Source organism: Miniopterus natalensis, chromosome 12 (assembly GCF_054644295.1).
Source record: "Miniopterus natalensis isolate mMinNat1 chromosome 12, mMinNat1.hap1, whole genome shotgun sequence".
Classification (NCBI taxonomy): domain Eukaryota; kingdom Metazoa; phylum Chordata; class Mammalia; order Chiroptera; family Miniopteridae; genus Miniopterus; species Miniopterus natalensis.
In genome coordinates, this window is record NC_142092.1 from 68816975 (window position 1) to 68837217 (window position 20243).

A 20243-nucleotide genomic window follows, 5' to 3' on the forward strand; every position below is an offset into this window, starting at 1 on the left:
GGGGAGGCCACCTACACGCGGTCACACGGGTGGTGGCCGGAGAGAGTTGCCGCTGGTCTGGGCGATTTAAGCAGAGACGGAAGCTGTCTACACGGGCACTCGGACAAGGGAAAGGGCCGAAACGTGGCGCCGGGGCTCAGGTGAAGAATTTCTCAAGTCACTCCCAAACAGAAAAGCCAGGAGCCGGGAGCCCACACGTGAGGTGACATGAAAAACCGGAAGGAAGCGGGCAACGGGCAGCGAGGCCACGGAAATGGGAACAAGAAGCGATCACGTGGCGGAGCTGACCACCCGCAAGAGCTGCGGAGCAGGTGCTCCTGGCGAGCGGGAGACAACCCCGGCTCTGCGCGCCCGCGAGGGTCCTGCGAGGTTCCTGCGAGGGCCCGTTTCTTAGGCCTCCGCGTGTGTGTGGGGCCGGGGGCGCCTCGTGGGGGCCTCGTGGCCGCTCCCCCGCTTTGCCGGGTCAGCCTGACGCCTCCACGCGGGCTCTGGGGAAGGATCCAGAGGGCGCGCGAGCCTGGGGTCTTGTCGCGCTGTGTGAGACGAGACGTCTTTTAATATCTCAGCCCTGAAGCAGGTTAAATCTTAGAGCAGAACAGATTGGGCTGATCGGAAACTTGGATTTCAAAATAAGAGGATTCCTCCCGCCACTGGCATGCACAAGTCACTTGATCTCGGGCTCAGTTGCTTTATAAATTGCTGAGGCCGGGGTTTCTCAGCTTCGGGGCTGTTGACATTTTGAGCCTGTGATCGTCAGGGGTGTAGCAGCGTCCCTGGCCCCTCCCTAATAGATGCCCATAGCACCCTCCAGTTGTGACGGTCAGAACTGTCTCCAGACATTGGTGAGAGTGGCCGTGTGTGTGTGTGTGTGTGTGTGTGTGTGTCTGTCTGTCTGTCTGTCTGTCTGTGTCTAAGATCACCCCCTATTGGGAACCACTGACCTTATGTCCCCTGTCCGCTCTGGGTCTCTGGGATTGTGTGAAACAGTCCAGTCTTTCCCCCTCTTTCCAAAGTGTCATTCCCCTCACCCTTTAGTCCTTAGGGAAACTCACATTTAACTCCAGAAATGTGATTTGGAGCCGTTAGATGCCACATCTACTAATTTAAGGTCCTGGCCCAGCCTGGGTTCCTGCCAAGGCCCAGATGGGTCCTGACTCCTGGTCCCTGCAGTCCAAGGTGGAGTGACCGTAGTCACCATGCGCTAGGAGGACAGGCGTCCTGCCGAGAAACGGGCGCGGGCTGCCGGCCGGGCGGGCCACGGGTAGCTGGGCTCTGTGCTGGGGGCCGCGTGAAGCCGTGTGTCTGACCTGTAGTAAATCTAAATGCCTGCGTGATGGCATCACTATCTGGTATGAAAATGGCCTCGTCAGTGAGTCCTTTTGGGAGAAAAGTCTTATTTGCAGTCACAGTGCTTTCTGTCCTGGAAGATGAGTTGCCATCCAGCATTTTTTGTCTTTGTCTGGTCTCTTTGTTTCAAAATAGTAATATAACTAAATAGTATTTACTACTATGCACTAGTAATTTTAAGAAGACAGTGAAGCGTTTGGTTTTCCTTTTTGGCTGATGTTTCTCTTTGCGTATATTTGGTAAGTTCACGGGTTCTTTTCTCCAAGGAACACGTTGTGGGCAACCTTCGGAGGAGACGAGCTGCTGCGACGGTGCAGCTGGGAAGTCCTGTTTCTGATCTCTCTTTGCCCCCAGTCTGAAATTTCCTTTCTAATCGGCTTCCACGGTCCACGAGGCTTTGCTTTAGGCTTTCAAGCACCTTCGCCTTTTGGCTCTAAACCTGATGAAGCAGGATGGGGAAAGCGAGGCTTTCCTGTGAAAGAGAAAGTGAACAGTCGTTTCTGTAACTCTGTCCCGCACCTTCGCGGGCCCGAGGTCGGGATTCGGTTTCTCGGGTATCAGGTGGTTATTTATCACCGAGCACTCCCCTCAGAGCCCGGCAGCAGCCCAAGGCTGGATGGGTGACATTGGACTTTTGAGTCGTATGCCGTCTCTGGGTGCGCTTCAAGGGCAGTGGCATCGAGTCTTCCTTCGCCCACGTCTGGGCAGTCTAAGGCTCGTGTCCCCTCCAAGCAGTGGGCCCCCTGCCTTCTCTCCCACCCCCGCCAGCCGAAAAGTAAACCTACAGGAACGTTCTCAGGTTTACCAGTCGTCATTCAGCAGTTACAGGGAGTGGTGCCCGGTTCTTGCCCCGTGGCCGACAATGTGGGGTCTCTATTTTGGTCTCTCTTACTTCCATAGAGTACAATTTCGATTCAAGTTTGTAGGAAATTATAATTTTAGACAACTGATATTTTACGGGGGTAAGCAAGGGTGCCTTGCCTTCATGAAGACACTATGAAACAGTTTCATATTAAGCAAAACTGCATTTGTTTTTTGAGTTTGAAGTTTTGGTCTAAAATTCTCTGGTGACTTTATAAAAAAAACAAACACAGCTTTCTCGCGATACGAATCACACGCCATACCATCCACCCGTTTAAAGCATGCAACCTTACGGTTTTTAGTATATTCACATAATTGTGCATCCACTATCATAATTTTAGAGTGCTCTCATTACCCCCCAAAGAAGCTCTGTACTCATTTGACATCACCCCCAACTGTCCCCCCCCCCCCCCCCAGGCAACTGCTAATCTGCTCTCTGCCTCTATGGAGTTGCCTGGTCCGGACATTTCATGTAAATGGAACCACACAGCATGTGGGCCTTTGCGACTGGCTTCTTTGGCTTCGCATGTTTTAAGGTCATATTGTAGCTCGTATAAGTGCTTCATTCCTTTGTACAACTGAATAGTATTTCATCGTGTGGAAATACTTCAGCTACCCGTCAGTCGGTGGGCCTTTGGGGCTCCACGCTCTGGCTGTTGTGAATCACGCTGCTGTGAACACGTGTACAGGTTTTTGGGTGGACACGCGTTTTCACCCCTCTCAGGGAGACACCTAGGAGAGGAACTGGTGACTCTCTCGGCAACTCTCCGCTTAGTTATCGGAGAAACTGCCGGGCTGTTTCCAGAGCAGCGGCCCGTTTTGCGTTCCCACTGCAGCCGGAGGGCCTTGATGACCTTTTACTCTCTGCCGCAGGTGTAATCTCTTGTTTCTCCAGCCGGACTGCAAGGTCCTTGAGGTCAAGAAATTGCTTTATACTGTTTTTTTTATTCTCCGTATGGTTCATGTATTTCTGTGCATTTCATTGTTACTTCCTGGGCCTTCCTTTCCCGTTGCGAAGGGGGTGGTTAGCATACCTCCTCTGGCAGGGCTGCCCTGAGCTCTAAGGGAGACGATACATGTAAAAATGTATCCGTGTGTTCCCCGGAGCAAGTCTTCAATAAATGTTAGATGCAACTTCTGTTGTTGGCAACTTTTATTCTTATTGTAGCTGAACTGTTGACTGTTGGTAACCTAATGATTTTCTTTCATAGGAACTTTTTAAAGAATTTTGGCCAAGGTTGCGATATCTCAGTTAGACGTGGGTTACCAAATTAGTGTGTGGAAAAGCGCTAAGGTGGCAGAAACAGGGCCTGAGCGCTGGCATCCACATTCGCAGAGGACCGCGCTTGTCGCTGAATGGGGCTGAGAGCTGAGGGAAACCATTTCTAGGTCCTCTGGCTCATCCCCTCGCGGGGTGGGTCCTGTAAGAGAAGAAAGATCTCTGCCCAGCGTCTCCAGGAGAGCCTCGGGGACTTTTTCCAAGCAGCGATCTTTGCAGTGGGGACGCTGAATCCTGGGGTGGCGGGAGAGGGGCAGCTGGAAGGGGCTGTGGACCGGCCTCCCGGAGCCGCCGGGAGGAATCGTGCACCAGCTGGAGGCCACCGGGAACGGAACCGCTCAGTCCCCACCGGGGCCGGTCACACCGCAGGCATTTGCTAAGTCACTATTTGGCACCGATGCCAGCGATGGGCGGGAGGGGGAGGCGCTGTGTGTCTGAGGGTGAATGAGCGGAGCCCCGTGCAAGGAGCAGAGCGGGCGAGTGGCTGCGGAGCCCTCCCTCAGCCTGAGCTCGCTGGGCCCCAGCCTGTCCTGTTCTTGGTCCCCATGTGGGGACTGGGCATCTGCTCCTCCTGTACCTGGAAAACTTCCCCCAGATCTTCACAGGGTTGTTCCTCTTCGCCACCTCCTCAGATGGCCTCTCCCGAGCTCCCACGACACCCCTGTTCATTCGCCTTGTAAATTTCCGGCGAGCGGTTGCTCCCTAGAGCGAGCTTGTTTGTGTCCTGTGTCGCTGGCTGTCCCTCCACAGCAGGGCTAAGCCGAGAGCAGGTGGCCTGTTGGGCCTGGTCGGCGTGGCCTGGAAGGACGCCTGCCCATGGCGAGTGTTCAGTAAACCACCGTGTGCGGAGAAACAAACTGGAAAACAGGAGACATCGCATAGACTCCGCGGAGGAGCAGAGGAAGCCAACTGTAAATCATGGGTTCTTCCCTTTTAGGAAGGTCAGACACCCTCTGAAATAGGTGGTGGCGGCCAGCGGCGCAGTGAGCGCCATTCTGGCTCGGAACCGAGTGCTCTCCGCGCCTTAACCCGTCTAATGCTCACACTTACTCTGTGAGGCGCTCGTGGTCATTCCCATTTTACAGATGGGGACACCCACGCAGATTTTTTTTAAACTTTTTGGAATATGTTTCTTTTTTTAAAATTTATCTTTATTGTTGAAAGTATTACAGGTGTCTCCCCCCCCTTTTTTAATTCTCACCTGAGGATACATTTTTATTGACTTTCAGAGAGAGAAACATCAATGTGAACGTGGTTTGTAGTTAGAGTACCAATAGTTTTTGTATAAATGGGTATTTCTAAGGGAAGGATCTTGAGTGCTTGGAAGGCTTGTTTTCAAGTATTTGAGCCATTTCCTCCGGTCTTGGTTAGTGTTACCTTACTCCATCCGGAAAAAATGCATCTGTTTAGCAAGGCGAATCTCCAGCCCAGAGCAAGGCCTTCAGAGACTTGGTTGCCATCTTCAGATACCTGAAGTGCTGTCAGGAAAAAGGGGACAGGCTTCTTGTGGCTCCAGAGCAGAATGACCAGGGGCCCGAGAATCGACAGGGCGGGTCCCAGGATCCCAGCCGGGTACCCGGACAGCAGTGAGCGTCTGCCTAGAAACCGGTTACTGTTGCCAGGTCAAAGTCCCCTTGGTCTTTTTATAGTTATTTTGTATGTGCCACCTCTCTTAATGTTTCAATGTTTCTAATAGTTTTTCACTTGATTCCCGTGATTTCTTTCTTACCACTATTATACCGCATTTTGTTTTCTTGTCTTAGTGAATTTTCAGAACAATGTTAAGTGAAGCAAATTAAAAATACAGTCCTGTGTGCCAGGTTGTGACATGAAATGTTTTACTTTCTCTGGGCACCTGCCTGTGATTCAACATTAACACATCTGTTCCTAAATAAACAGAGGTGTCACCCTGTGCCCTCAGCAGGGAATAAGGATTCTCATGTTCAACTTTATATTTACATTTAAGGTTTATGTACGTTGGTGCATTGGTACCATTATTCCAAAATGTATTCACACGTGTATTGTGGGTCAGAGAAGTTGTAAAGTTTTTGATGAAATACCCAGAGTTTGCTTTTAAATATTTTTGTGATTATTTTAAAGCTGTATTTTTACTATGGATTTCGTTTTAATAGGGTTTTGACATTACACGGAAATTTTTGATTAGTGGAAGTGATGTGTTATAATTTTCTGTAGGAACCACATTTTTACAGTGGCATTGTAATCAGTGCCTTTTGTCGAGCGCCACGTATGTGCCAGGCACTGTACTAGGCACTTTATCTCATTAATCTTCACAACAGGTCACTAGAGTATTCTCATTTTAAATTTTGCCGCTGAGAACATGGAAGTTTGAAACATGTTAAACTTTCCTAAGGTCACATAGCCAGCAAATGCCTGAGCCTGGATTTTCCCCGAGTCTGTCTAATGCTAGTGCTTCCCTTGGCGTGTTTTCTTACTCCTGAGCGGTGGGGATGGCCCGTGCCTGAGTAACCAGCGTTCGCTCTCACACCACTGGGCTTCATTCGGGAGGGTGCCTTGTAGAAGAACGGCCCCTGTGGAGCCGGATAACCCTGGAAAGTCTCTGCTCTGGGCGGGTCAGAGGAGAGCAGCGTGACCCGAGTCCAGCAGACGGGGGGCTCTCCTCCCAGCCGGGGGACCTGCTCAGGGCAGCGTGGCGCCCGGGGGCCCCGGAGCGGAGAATATTTGAATCCCCCTTGGTTTTGAGGACTTTGGTGGTGCTCACATTTCCCTCAAGCTTCAGGTTCCTCTGGTATTAGTCCTGCTATTTCTGGTGTTTTGGCGTGCCCTGGGCTCAGGTGTCCTGATACGTGTCACTGCAGAGGCCAAGGCTGTCAGGACAGGGCTTCACGAGGTGGGGGTGGGGTGGGGTTTGCAGCTGTCCCCGGAGCCTGCGCCTTGGGCCTCCGGCTGGTCTATCAGCCTTAGGCCACCTGCGGCTTTTCTCAGGCCGAGGGAGGGACTCGCAGAGTGTGGGAGTCACCCGGGGCGCAGGGGGTGCGGTTGAGAAGGAAAGTCCTGGTTCCCCAGAGGGTGCGGCTCCTGGGCCCTCCAGTCCCATCTCGGTAGGCAGGGTGGGTGGCGCAGCGGTGCCCTGGCCGGAGGCGCACGTGACTTGGCCACGGAAACAAGTCCAGCTGCCGGGCCAGCCTCGAGGTTTATTCTTCCTTTTCGCAGGAAGAGAACTCCCCTGAGGACGCCGTGGCCAGGGGCGTATTTGTGAGGAGGTAGCCCAGGCGCCGGCCTCCTAACACCCAGCTGGGCCCCAGGCCTCGGTACTGGGTGAGGAGCGTCAGAGGTGGCTGCTGACTGCCCCCGACGGGCACAGCCAAGCTCAGGGCCCGCCTGGGCGCCAGGGAGGGTGAGGCCTCGCGCCTAGCCCGGCTTTGCTACCTGCGGTACACGTTTTGGTGGTTCTGATTCTCCCTCAGTCTCCCTCTGTCAAAAAGAGACTTGAGTTCAAAGTCAGTGAATTTAAGTTAATTCTATGTAGTAGCAAAGAAAAAAAATGTTAATCCCCAGTAATAAAATACATTCAAATAAAGACAGTGACATACACCATTTTCTACTGACACATTAGCAAAGATTGAAGTAAGCACACCTCGCGGTATTATTTTATCAGTTAGTATGGTAATTTGGAGAGTCATGCAAAATACTGGTCAGGGTGTACATTGTGCTTTTGGAAAAAAATTCAGAAGAGTTTATTAAGAGCCCAGAATATTTATACTCTACGTATTCACTGCATACTCTGGGAGCTCTCCTAACAATAATTTGTGTGAAGAAAAGCCCTGGGCACAGAGATGTTCACTGACACAGTATTTTTAGACCATATTTTCTATTACAAAAAATAATACATACTCAGTGCCAAAAGCTTGAGAACATAGGAAGACAAATTAGCAATTAAAGATTAATCATAATTTTACTGCACAAAAAAACATTGTGGTATGAGTTTTTCTAATTTTTTCTATGTATGTATACTTTAAAAAAAATAGTTATAACATGCCTTTTTCTCCCCTTGGCCATATATTTTGGGCAGCTTCTCCATCTGTTGACTTACCTGGGGAAACCCGGACCCTCGTTGAAACCAACTCTTCTTTCCTTCCTGGCTTGTGCCTGGACAGCCAAACATTGTTTGGGGGGGGAAATCACCCAATTGATCTGCGTGGTTTCACATTAAATTCATAGTCATGAACCTCACATTAGCCCTTAATATTAACTGTCCAGAAATGCTAAAACACCTCTGTAGTAAATCCACTTTCCCGGTCTTCAGGAGGATATTCGATACCCCCTTTCTTCAAACCCACCATATGTAACCCCACTCGGCCCAGTGACCTCATCTCCAGCAAGGAAGCCCCACCTCTGCCACCAGGTCTCCAAGCCCACCCGCGTCTCCTCCCTGCTTCCCTCTGGATGCCACGTGGTGCCCTCCTGTCGTTTGTGCCAGGAGCTTAATGACTGGCAAGCAGTGGCTACTCAACAAATGCTACTGAACAAAAGAGTGAATGAGTGAACATGTAGCGTCCCGTATTATTATTTGTAATGAATACGTACTGTTCCATTGTGCAAATGTAACCTAATTTACTGACCACTGCTCTCTTACTGGATATATTTGTTTCCGATTTCTCTGTACACTGAAACATGGGAAATAATCTAAATGGCTATTGGGAAACTATGAACTATTATGGTTGCATTTTAAATCCTAGGAAGCATTTTTATTAACCTAGGGAAATGAATTTGTTAACTAAAAAAAAATGTGTGTGTGTATATATATATACATACACACATATATGTGTATATATACACATATATATATATAAGTTATATATACAGCATGGTTTTAACTATAAAAGTGTATAGAAAAGCTAGTAGGAAATAACTAAAATGTTAAGTATTTCAAGTTGGCAGGATTACAGGTGACTTTTGTTTTTTATTTTTTTAAGTACACAGCAGTGTATGGTGTTTTCTCCCTACTTTTCTGTGGCGAGTGTGTTTTTATGGCCAGGAACACGGCTCCTGCACGGGTTAGGCCCCGCCTCCGGCGCGTCAGACTCTTGCGGACAGTCAGGCGGGGGCCAGAACCCTGTGCTCCAGAGAGTGACCTGCGCCTTCGAAACACGCTTGCCAGTGACAACTGTTAGCCTCTAGCTCCTTGCAGGCCTGTTCACTGGCTGGGTCAGAAAGGGTGGTAAGAGTGGCATTTCCCGCGGGCCCGTGTGGCCGGCTGCCTCGTGCAGAGAGGGGAGTGACAGAGACGGGCCTACCGAAGCGCTGGTTTGGGGTGAGAGATACGCTCAGGGTCCGAAAGGCTTCACAACTGTTTTTGGAGCTTGGGGGGGCTCCTGCGGCCTGAGGCACTGTCACCGCCTTTCCTCGCTCAGTTTAAGGCAGCGGTTCTCAAACCCAGGACCCTTTTGGAAGTCCAGGAGGTCGAGACCATCTTCTCAATAAGACCGAGAGGGTGTTATCTGCCCCTTCCACTCTTACTCTTTTACAAGGGCGCAGTGGAGCTTTCCAGATGCTCCCTGATCACAGCAGAGCGCAGGAGCGGGTAGGCCACTCCAGCTGCCCCTGGGAAGCCGGACATTAAAGAGAGCTGCAGAGGTGTAAAGAAATGCCAGTCTTCTCGCTAAAAATCTTGTTCTTGCAGAAAACATAGTTACTTCTTTAAAATGCTATTTATGTCAACATAAATGGATTTGTTGTTTTAATGAACTAATTTATAAAACGTCTCAAGGCTGGTTGAACAGGGCGCGCACAGCCTGGGGGGGGCGCGACCTGGTCGGGAGGCGGCCGCCGGGAGTCCTGGAAATCTCGTTAAGCTTCCTTCCCCTTCCCCCCCCTCCGCCCTCCTTCCAGAGATCATGCACGACGTCATAAAGAAGGTGAAAAAGAAGGGCGAGTGGAAGGTGAGTGGAACAGCCCCGTCGGGCCTCCCAGGTGAGCGGGAAAGTGCGGTGGGGGGAGCTGCGGGAAGGTGCGGAGGCCCAGGGTGAACACCTTGTTGTGTCCAGAGAATTAAAAAAAAAAAAAGGTAATCTGCTTATGCCTCTCACGTTATCCGATCCCGGTTATGAAATCCCTTGGTCATGAAGCTGATCTGAAGGCCCCAGGTTCCCAGTGGAACTCGAGCAGAATCTCACCCGGGCCCCACACAGAGGCAGGCGCTGGGATTCTGCCCACTGTGGGGAGAGAGATGAGACCCTTCTGGCCCCTCCCGCCCCTCCGGCAGCCGTAGAGTGTGTCCCTGTCTGTCCCCACCCGGCAGACACTGAGTCTGTTCGAGGAACCCTGAGAGCAGCGCTGGGCGTTTCACGTATAATGTACCTGAAGCAAGTACTTAAGCCAATCAAGCTGATTGTGGCCCCGGTTCCTGGAGTGGGTGACGCAAGGAGTGGGACACCTGCCGACTTGTCCTCCGCTCGGGAAGCCGGCGTTTTAAGGATCCCTTGGTTGTCCGGGGCTGGGCCTTGCACTGGCCAGGGGCGCACGCAGCCTCGCGGGAACCTCCTGTGTGCCACTGAAGAGTTCGTTCCCCAAGTTCCCCTGCAGCCAGTCCCAGGGGCGGGGAGCAGCAGAGGTGACTGGCACAGGAGGGGTTTGAAGTCTCCCCCCACCCCGGCCTCGTGAGCACCAGAGCGGGAGGCCATCTGGCGGAAACTCTGGGCCTGTGTTTGTGGACAGAGGAGCTTTAGTAGGATCTCGAGGCAGCTGCCCCGCAGTGAAACCCGGCCCCTATAATGCTGCAGGGGCCTCCTGGCCACTCTGCCTGGCCTCTGTGACCTCGGTCTGCACCGTTAAAGGAGAGAACTAGCCCTGTTTTAACTGCGTCTGTCCACTGTGGGCTGAGGGGCTAGGAAGGCAGCCGAGGAACCGCAGACGTGATGCTTCTAGGCCCCATGGCAGGGTCTGCCTCCCGCCTGGGCTGAAGCACTTTACTCCCAGGTGAGGTGCTGCCTGGTTACATTGTAATAGTCCTCACCTTCCAGCCATCCTGTTACATTATAACAGCCCTCGCCTTCCAGATGTCCTGTTACATTGTAACAGTACTCGCCTTCCAGACAGTTCCTGTGCCACAAGTGCTCACTCTCCCTTTAAGAAAAAGTTACACCCTGAAAAAATACTCCCCAGTGTAGTTTCCTCCGAGTCTGGGTGCTAGTGATTATTTTGGTTCCCTTTCTTCCCCTTCTTTTTGCATTTCTTATGAGTAATTATTCTGCTTATCATGAAAAACGAAAAGTTCAATTCTTTCAAGCTTATAAAATTAAGTCAGGTCAGCGAGAGCAAACTTTTAACTCCCAGGTGAGGTTTGCATGTGGGAGGAAAAGCTAGCACGCATTTCAGCACGCTTCTGGCCACAGGAAATAGTGACGCTCCGTATCCTTCACTTTTGCGGGGCTCGCGTTGACGCGGTAAACTGATGAGAGGCTCGGGAAGGTGCCGTGCAAGGCCCTAAGCTGGTCTCCTTGCTTCCAGGTGCTGGTGGTCGATCAGCTGAGCATGAGGATGCTCTCCTCCTGCTGTAAGATGACGGACATCATGACCGAGGGGATCACAAGTGAGCTCACCCTTCCCTCTGCCCGGCAGTGACACTCAGGCCTCCCCTTCGCACCCGGCTTTCCTCCTCCCTACTCAGTATTGTCTCACTTGACTTCACATACTTTTAACAACCTGGGTGGTAAGACTGGAAGTTCCTGAGAGAGGCCCAAGGCTGCTTGGCCATCACTGAATCCCTAACCCACTGCCAGTTGCTCATTCAGTCTCTGTTCAAGGGCGCCCAAAGGAAGGTTAAGTCAAGAAAAAAGGCAGGCTGTCCCACAGAGGTAAAAACGGGCAAAAGGCTGGAACAGGCACTTAAAAGAAATCCAAAGTGGCCAATAAATACACGAAAAATTGCTCACCCGGGTCCGTGGCCAGGGAGCTACAATTAAAAGCAGAGTGAGATGTGGCTTTACCCTCACCAGACGAATATTTAAACTCTGATGATGCCAAGTGACGGCGAGGATGGGGAAAGTGGGAACTCCTGTGTGACGGGGTGTCGGTCGGCACAGCTCCTTTGCAGAACGCTTGGCAACGTCTAGAGAGTTCGACGTGTCCTGTGGTTAGCTGTTTTGGGCTTACAAAGTTATTTTCTTCATTCATTTTTTAAAAAACTATATTTTTCTCTATCAAAGCAGAAAATGTACAAAGTTGGGGTGGGGGGGGAGCCAAATGGAGCTAACAAGCTTCTAACAAGGGAGCAGCAGTGCCCTGCCTCGCTCCACCCCCCCGGGCCAGTCACCCCAGAAACAGCCACCGGCTCGCTCTTCTGCTTACCCTTTTGACTTTTCTAGTAAATACTTATAATACTATCTCTTCAGTCACCGATGCCAGACTTTGTCTGTTGACTTCCTGTGGCTGACGGGGGTGCAGCTCTCCCCTGCTGCACATAGACGCTTCCCTGTCCAAAAGGTGACTGTTTTAAGAGTCTTTATTTGGCAGAATTGAAAAGTTAGCAACCCTATGGTGAATCCCAAAACATGTCGGGGGAAGTATTATTGGCTTACGAAACTCAAGAATGTGCAACCACCGGTGAAGCCGATGGCTGAGGGATCTTGGCGTTAACTTGACCATTACTTGGGGTGAGGAGCCTCTGTAAGTGTTACAGGGGCTGCTTCTAAAGTGATGCTTTATTCCCCGCGATCCCCACAGCGCTCCGCGTGCCCGAGGGCGGTGCAGCGGAGCGAGCACCCCTAAGCTCTGCCGGCGGCGGTCCCCAAGCCCCGCTCCGCGGGCGGCGGAGCCGACGTAACCGCGAGAGGGCCGAGAAAACCAAACGCCCTGCTTCGCTTTAACGAAATACAGTGTTTAGTCTTGGAACTATTGAGAGCCAATGTTTGGAATGTCCTTGTTTGACATTTAGAGGAAAAGGGTAAAACTGTCCAATGGCTGATAAGTAGACCCGACATGGAAATTCGAAAGGAATTGGGATTTTCGGGGGACGGAATTAAAAAAAAAAAAAAAAATGAAGGAAGAGACAGGTTTTCCATTGTCAATCAGAGCAGATCGCGAAACTTACTTAAACGGAAGCGGGAAGTGGGAAGTATTTAAGTGATAAGGCTTCGATTTTCTCAAACCTTGAGCGCCGCCCGGCCGGGCGTGGCTCTGCGGTTGAGCGTCGACCTGGGATCCAGGCGATCGGGGTTCGATTCCCGGCCAGGGCACATGCCCGGGTGGTGGGCTCGATCAATGACTCTCATCATGGATGTTTCCGTCTCTCTCCCTCTCCTGTCCTCTCTCTGAAATCAATAAAGATAGATTTTAAAAAATAATAAAAATAAATTAAAAATATAAACCTTGAGCGCTGTGGGCCCGTGGACAGTGGTGACTGTGAGGAAGGGGAGCGCCCGCCCCTAGAGTTTCACCTGTGCGGGCCCGAAGGTGGCCCGCACCCGGCGCCTCGTTTCGTGAGGAGCGGTGGCGCCTTCTCGCTGACCCGGCTGCTGTCTGTCGCCTAGTTGTGGAAGATATCAACAAGTGCCGGGAGCCGCTGCCCAGCCTGGAGGCCGTGTACCTCATCACCCCGTCGGAGAAGGTGAGTCCCCGCGGAGGGCCTTCGGCCCGGGCCCGGCCCCGGCTCGGCTCGGCGGGTTCCAGGTTGAGCACGCGTTTAACGCACCGCCCTGGCCGAGTGTGCGGCCCGGCAGCGGGGAGGCTGGGGTGCGGGCGCTGGAGAGAGCGGTAAGCTTCCCGGAGTAGGGCCGCTGCCCGGAAAGCCCTGGCTGCCCCGTGCTCTCCCTCTCCGGGAAGCAAACCCGCTTCGTCTAATTAGGGACCCAGCTGCCGAACTCGGTATCTCATGCTTTCAGGCTGACTCCTTCAGCATCCCGTTAGCGTTCAGAATTGCCTGTCCCATCGTTTTGGGGGGTTGGTTCAAACCAGCCTCCAGACCGGGCCCACCTCCCTGCCTTTGGCTGACAGCTGTCTCAGTTCCGGCCCCCAGCCCGTAAATCCCCCCCAGGCGTCACGCTTTCTTTCCGCTTGTGAAAACTGGCTTACGTGTGAGTTTCTGAGGATGCCGCTCAGTTGCCGGGACGTCGTCAGTGTGAGTCTCCTGGGAGGCTCCTGACCAGTTTCCTCGTTCGTGGGCCTCGTCTTCGGGGCCCACGTTATGGTGGCACCGAAGACCCGCCGCCGTCCTTCGGGAACGATCTAAGAAGGCGCTTGTTCATCGAAACTCCCAAATAATCCTAATCGCAAGTCCCCAGAACTCAGGGCCAAACATGAGTTAGAATGACTCAAAACTCCCTGCTGTTTTGCGCAAGTAGCTTGAAAGTCCTCTTGGATTTAACTTCGTCCAGGTACAGGTTCCGTTCGCTCCCGGCGTTGGATTCAGTGCCCCCCTTTTTTCGCTCCCCACAGTCCGTCCGCTCTCTCATCAATGACTTCAAGGACCCGCCGACCGCCAAGTACCGGGCTGCCCACGTTTTCTTCACGGACTGTAAGTACAATGCCGCCCGCCCCCGGGCTAGCGTCCCTGCACCGAGGCTGAGCCCAGACCCAGCCCGGGCACGGGAAGAAACGGGCCGTTGCCACGGTTGTCCTGGCCTTTGATTTTCTTATCAGAGGAAATACTGCATCAGAGACTAAAATAAGCCACACACATGCAACCCGACCAGGTCCTGCCGTCCTCCCTCATGAAAAACGGGCCTCCTCTTAGGCTGGAGGGCCTAATGCTGAGAGCATGTCCCTGTGCCGGCCTCGGCCTTTCAGCGGACGGGCTTCCAGCCGTCGCCGGGAACTAGCGCATTTCCAGGCGTTTTCAGCCACCGAGAGGTTTCACCCGTGGTCCTTGTGTCCGCGGGAGACGCATCGCTGTCTTGGCCTCCCTTCCGTTGTTCGGCGGAGGCCGTGTGCGCGGGGCCCAGGGCACGGACGCCGCGGTCGGTCTTTGTTAACGGCAGAGAGACGGGCGGGCCGGGCTGGCCGACGGGCGCGGTCGTAACCGTTTCCCCAGCGTTCCCTCTGGCAAAGCCCACCAGTCCAGCCACCGAGAAAGTGAGGGAAGGTTCCGGCGGGGAATAATTCTGTGCTATTAGGACGTGGGAGACAGAGCAGGAGACGGCGTTAGCAATAACGAAGCAGCGATGCGCCCACGGTGGGCCCAGGAGAGTGGCGTGATCGTGAGGTCACGGCTCCCGCGGGCAGGTCTCCTGGGCGGCCCAGCGCCCCTGAGGGTCAGGGAAGCGCCCGCATCGCGTTGCCCGGCGGTTTGGCTTTTCTGTATTTTATTTCTCACGGGCGCGTCCGAGCGTGGTGTGTATTTCTATTTCAGGTCTCTATACCCCTTAATCTCTCCTGGTTTTCCTCTTTCCTCTCCTCGCTATCAGAAAATAGTCTTTATTAGCTCCCATTATCTCAGTCTTTATTGCCTGTTGTTTCTGTTCTGTGTTGGCCTCGTGGGTGTTTCCTTATTACTTTTATAGCCTAGGGGTAGTGGATGTTTTAGGATGGGGTGAACTTTTTATTTGCCTTGTTAAAATCCTAATAAATGAATGAATCCGCCGGACACAACGTGACCGTCGGGGCGAGCCAGCAAACCGCGGGGAACAGCCAGTGTCCTTCGTCATTCTTTCAGCTTGTCCAGATGCCCTGTTCAACGAGCTGGTAAAATCTCGAGCAGCCAAAGTCATCAAGACCCTGACAGAAATCAACATCGCGTTTCTCCCGTACGAGTCCCAGGTGAGCCGGGGCGCGGTCAGGGGGGCGGGGGACAGGTCCTGCCTGGCGTCACTGAGTGAGCTCTAAGGGGTGTTTATGCAGCGGAAACGCGGTGTTCCCTAGGGGTCTGCCCCCCTCGGCCCTCGGCTCGCCGGTCGGTTCTGACCTTTTTAAGGCCACAGTGCCCTTCTTTGTGGGCGCTTCTCCCTGCTCACAGCCTGACTAACCCGAGGTAGCCAGTCCAGAACGGGCGTGGAGGGAGAGATGGGAAGGGCTCAGACAACACCCACCTGCTGCGAGGGGACTGTTTCTATGTAGAGATAGCCGCAGCCTGTCATGTGCTGAGAGAACAGATGGTGGCCTTCGTCATTAGCCGTTAACGCTTCCAGTGCCAGGGGCCGCGGTGGCCAGCTGCCCCCTTGGAAAAACACAGTAAAGGCTGTTAAGCCAGTAAAGGTGACGCCGGTCATGAGCCTACAAAATTTCATCTTAGTAGTTTAAGGTTTGTTCAAATGTCTTCTCCTAGCAAACAAACAAAATAACAGGGTGTCTATGCATTTTGTAGAGATAAAAGAATGATTGTGGCCTAAGGAATCTTTATGGATCAGCTTCTAGACACCAAAGAGGGATGGAGCAAGGACATTCAAAAACGGTCTCTTTCCCAGGCCTGTTCCCAGCCCCAAGCCTGTTCCCAGCCCCGGGGCAGGACGTTTTTTCCTCAGTGTGAGCCCTGTCACCACCTGGATTGAACAAAATCCAACTTTAGCCTGTTCAAACATACCGTATTTCATAGGTTTTTTTAAAAAGTAATAACTTTAAAAAAACAAAAACAACCCTCAGTTTTTCTAGATGATCGAGGTTGTTTATGTAAATGAGATTCTGAGAGAACACTGCTGGGTGGTAGGCTCGGTAGTTTCAGGGAAAACTTTAAACTTCTGGAGCTCTCCAAAGAAAAAGAAACGCAAAAAGAAAAATAGAACGTGCTCCTGAGGATACGGAGTTATTAAATCGAAAAGCTCCACTGTTTGCACAGTCACAGCACAATTTCTAGCTTATCTCTTATTTACTTAAACCTGTAATGGCCTCTGAGGTCTGACACCAGCCTCCTCTCCTGCTCTCCTCCTGGTCCCCTCCTTGTTCGTCAGACACGCCTGCCTCAGGGCCTTGGCACCAGCCATTGCCTCCAGGTGGAAGTCCTCCCGCTGGTGAGAAACTCCAAACCTCATTCAAACCGTTCGGATGCCACCCTCTCCAGGAGGCCTTGTCCTCCCTGTCCTGCCCTCCCGGGTGTTCTCTCCCTGCTCTATTATTTTCTCACACACTTACCAGTTTCTCACATGAACTTAATTTCATTGTGTTTGTTGTTTGTTTATCGTCTGCCTTCCCCTGACACACTCCACGAGGATGGTCATGTTTTGGTCACTAATAGTCGCCGTGCTTAGCGCCGTGCCTGGCCCAGCAGACACCCAGCACATATTTGAAGACAAATGAAAACATGTGCTGTAGACTCGCTCCCAGGGTTGGAGAGGATTCTGACAGTTCAGCATTCTGGATGCACACACCATATATGTGTATATTTTTGCCGCCTCCTCAGGTGTATTCCCTGGACTCAGCTGACTCTTTCCAGAGCTTCTACAGTCCCCACAAAGCTCAGATGAAGAATCCTATCCTAGAGCGCCTGGCAGAGCAGATCGCAACGCTCTGTGCCACCCTGAAGGAGTACCCGGCCGTGCGGTATCGGGGGTGAGGCCTCTCACCGCGGGAGGAGCGCCCCGGCAGCGGGCCTCCCTCGGTTACTGGTGTTCCCTCGCAAAAGCCTGGGGGAAGCCAAGAAAGGGGGGCCGAGGCCCCGTCTCCGGACAGAGTAGCGGCAGATTGGACTTCGTTCGTGGCAGGGCTGGGGCTGGGAACAGAGCTGTTCAGCCCTGAGCCTGGCCAGCGGCAGGCGGCGGGCGGCGGCCACACCTGTACACAGTTGGGAGGGGCCCCGGGAGTGCTGTCAGGCTTGGCCGCGGGGTGAGGTTCAGGGCTTCTCACTTCCAGCAAGACAAGACCCAAGGGGGTTTGAATTGAGGGAAGTGAGAGTCAGGTGGGTCAGGCTCGGGCCGGTCGTGGGAAGACGACGGAAGGCCAGGGCCCTCTGCTGCCGGTGGTGGTTTATCCGCAGCAGTTTGGAAAGACTACCTCGGTTTGCACTTCAGCAGTTCAAAAAGAAGGCACTAGAGAATCACTTATTTATGTCCCAGGCACTGAGCTAAATCTTTTATTCTGTTTGTCCTTTATATGCAAAGATGTTCTTGTAAAAGAACAGCGCCCTTTGCCCCGCCCTTTGCCCGCTGAGCCCGTCCCCCTCTGCCCTCTGTCAGGGAGTACAAGGACAACGCTCTGCTGGCCCAGCTCATCCAGGACAAGCTCGACGCCTACAAAGCGGATGACCCCACCATGGGCGAGGTGAGTCGGGGGGGCTGCGGGAGTGGCAGGCCCGGGGACAGCTCGGGGCGCGGAGCATGCGTGCTGTGAGTGCCGCGCCTCTGCTCGCGGGCCTCTGGCAGCGTGCTCAGGCCCTGGGCAGGCCGCTTGAGAGCCTGTCCGGTGTGGCCGGGGTCACCGACGCGTTTCTGTTCTCCGGGACTTCCCAGAGCGGGCACTGAAAGGCCTGCGTCCCGGGAACCCCTCAGCAGTACAGTGTCAACCCCAGAAGATGGGCCTTGTTCCGATTTCACTAGTTTGTGTACCCGTGTGTCTCGGTTCTGTTTGATTGTGTCACGTGCATAGATTCGTGAAGCCCCTACTGCAGTCAGGCCAGAGTTCCTTATTACCTCGGTTTTAAGACCACGAGGCCCAGGTCCTGGGAGCCCCCTCGGTCCCAGGCAGACTGGGTGGCGGGCCACCCATTTGTAGCCGAGCCCAGGTGGCGCCCTTGTGAGCTCACCCTGGACCCGGCCACAGCTTCAGATCTGCTTCCAGGGGCCTCGCCCTGAAGGAGAAACGCTGGCCTCTCTCGCGCGGTGTTTGCCGGTGTTCTTGTCGAGCAGTTAGTGGCCTGCACTCAGTGCTGCTTTGTAGGCTCTGCCTCCCGCACAGAGGGGTGGGACGGCCGTGCGTGAGCGGCTTGGGAGACCCCCCTTCCTCCCCCTAGGGCCCAGACAAGGCGCGCTCCCAGCTCCTGATCCTGGACCGCGGCTTCGACCCCAGCTCCCCGGTGCTTCATGAACTGACCTTCCAGGCCATGAGTTACGATCTGCTGCCCATTGAAAATGACGTGTACAAGTAAGTGTCCACGCCCCGGAGGGCCTGCAGCGTTGCACACGAACCAGACACGCCTCTAGCTAAAGGGAAAGGGTGTCGTTAGCCCTAGGAAAAGTGGGGTGTCGTTAGCCCTAGGAAAAGTGGTGCACCGATCGTCTTGCCAGTAAGCCTGCAAGCTCTGCTCAGTTCCCAGAATCCACGTGGTGTTTCTAGCCAGGAGCCAGGGCCCAGCGGGGGGGGGGGGGGGGGGGGGGGACACACACACCGGAGTCCACAGCTCATGTCACCTCGTCTGCAGCCTGCTCGGGCGTGTCAGCATGTCACCTTGGGCCTGTGTGCATGCCTTATTCAGAGCTGGATCTTCTTACGTATAGGTCATCAACTATGACGACAAGTGTAGCCACAGGAGTTTCTTGCTGAACTTCGTTTGCAGGGGAGCTGTTTTCTTCATTATAGACATTTTTCTTGGTAGCAACCATTAGAAACTCAGTTTCTAAAAACTGATTTTTATTTCGTGGAAACAGACTATGTTGTTCTCATGTCATTTACTTTACAACATCGACCATAAAGGCAGTGGTTTCAAAATGAAGGTTCTAAAAATACGTTGTGTCTCCGCTCTTTTCCCGTTGGCACCTGTGATTCTTGCCTGCCTGAGAGGCTCGTGATTTCCCAGGTAGGCGCAGGCTGAAAGATGTTAGGCTCCCCACATTTGAGGGTGGTACCCAGTCCTTTCTGAGAGAGGGTCAAAGTGTCGTCTTTGTCCGTTATAAGTAACTCTGAACCCCCCTGTAACCTGACTTCACACCCTGAACCATGTGGCTCAGGTGGTGCTCGCATCAGCTGACCCTGAGGAATCTAAACCAAACGTCAAGCCCGTTGACCTTGATCAGAGCTCCGGGCCTCCTGCCCAGGGAATTGAGCCGTTAGTGCCCATCCCTTGGACATCAGGTGGCCGCGGGGCTGGTGAAATCGTTCATGCAGGCGTCTGTCGGCTGAGGACGGTGAGCTCCTGTCTGTTACAGACCAGGGGGGACTCGCATGAATTGTGTGGGGGCCTCCCCTCTAGGTACGAGACGAGCGGCATCGGAGAGGCGCGGGTGAAGGAGGTGCTCCTGGATGAAGACGACGACCTCTGGATCACGCTGCGCCACAAGCACATCGCAGAGGTGTCCCAGTAAGAGCCCCTTCCCTGGCCCTCCTCCCGGTGACGACGTTTCTCCCCAGGGTGGTTCCCGGGCGGCTGGGGCGGCTCCTCCGTGGGTGGAATCGCTGCCCCAGCAGAGTCGCCAGCATGCGAACCTGTGACGATAAACCGTCCGGATCTCTGAGCTGGGGCTCCACCGACTTCAGGAAGTTAGAAAATCCATTCTGTTAGGGGGGCTTTCGGGTTTTTGGAAAGCATTTGTAGCTCTCAGCAAAATGCTTTATAAACGCTAAACACGCAAAATGAGTTTGCTCCGTTGAAAGGTACAGACGCCCCTACATGCAGGTCTCTTTAGTGGAGCTGGCGTGTAATCTTCCTCTCCTGTGGTCACACCTGAAAATTCTGAGCAGGAACTGATGTCTCTATACAGAGAACCTACTTAGCTCTGGACATGTTTCCAAATGTTTCCAACATCTAAACATTGTTATAAGACCTCTAAACAATTCTGTTTTTGCAGAAGGACACACCCTGCTGCACTGGTTGGTGATGTCCTCAGGAAATTCACGAGGAAGGGAGAAAATAGCGTTGGGTAGATAGCGCTGCCCTTCAGAAGGGTCTCCGCACTTTCGGGGTCACTCAACCTTAGAAAAT

The 20243-nt window shown here is 53.1% G+C and overlaps 1 protein-coding gene across 4 annotated transcripts in view; it reads left to right on the plus strand.

The window, feature by feature from the left end:
* STXBP1 (syntaxin binding protein 1) overlaps nt 1–20243 on the plus strand; it is a 48029-nt gene that overhangs the window by 9028 nt on the left and 18758 nt on the right. For all 4 annotated transcript variants that reach the window (XM_087822933.1, XM_087822935.1, XM_087822932.1 and 1 more), the window contains exons 2-10: nt 9359–9408; nt 10976–11057; nt 12997–13073; nt 13901–13979; nt 15117–15220; nt 16794–16942; nt 17566–17650; nt 18339–18469; nt 19515–19622. In XM_087822933.1, coding sequence (XP_087679059.1) covers nt 9359–9408; nt 10976–11057; nt 12997–13073; nt 13901–13979; nt 15117–15220; nt 16794–16942; nt 17566–17650; nt 18339–18469; nt 19515–19622 — 865 coding nt within the window. The remainder of the gene's footprint in view (nt 1–9358; nt 9409–10975; nt 11058–12996; nt 13074–13900; nt 13980–15116; nt 15221–16793; nt 16943–17565; nt 17651–18338; nt 18470–19514; nt 19623–20243) is intronic.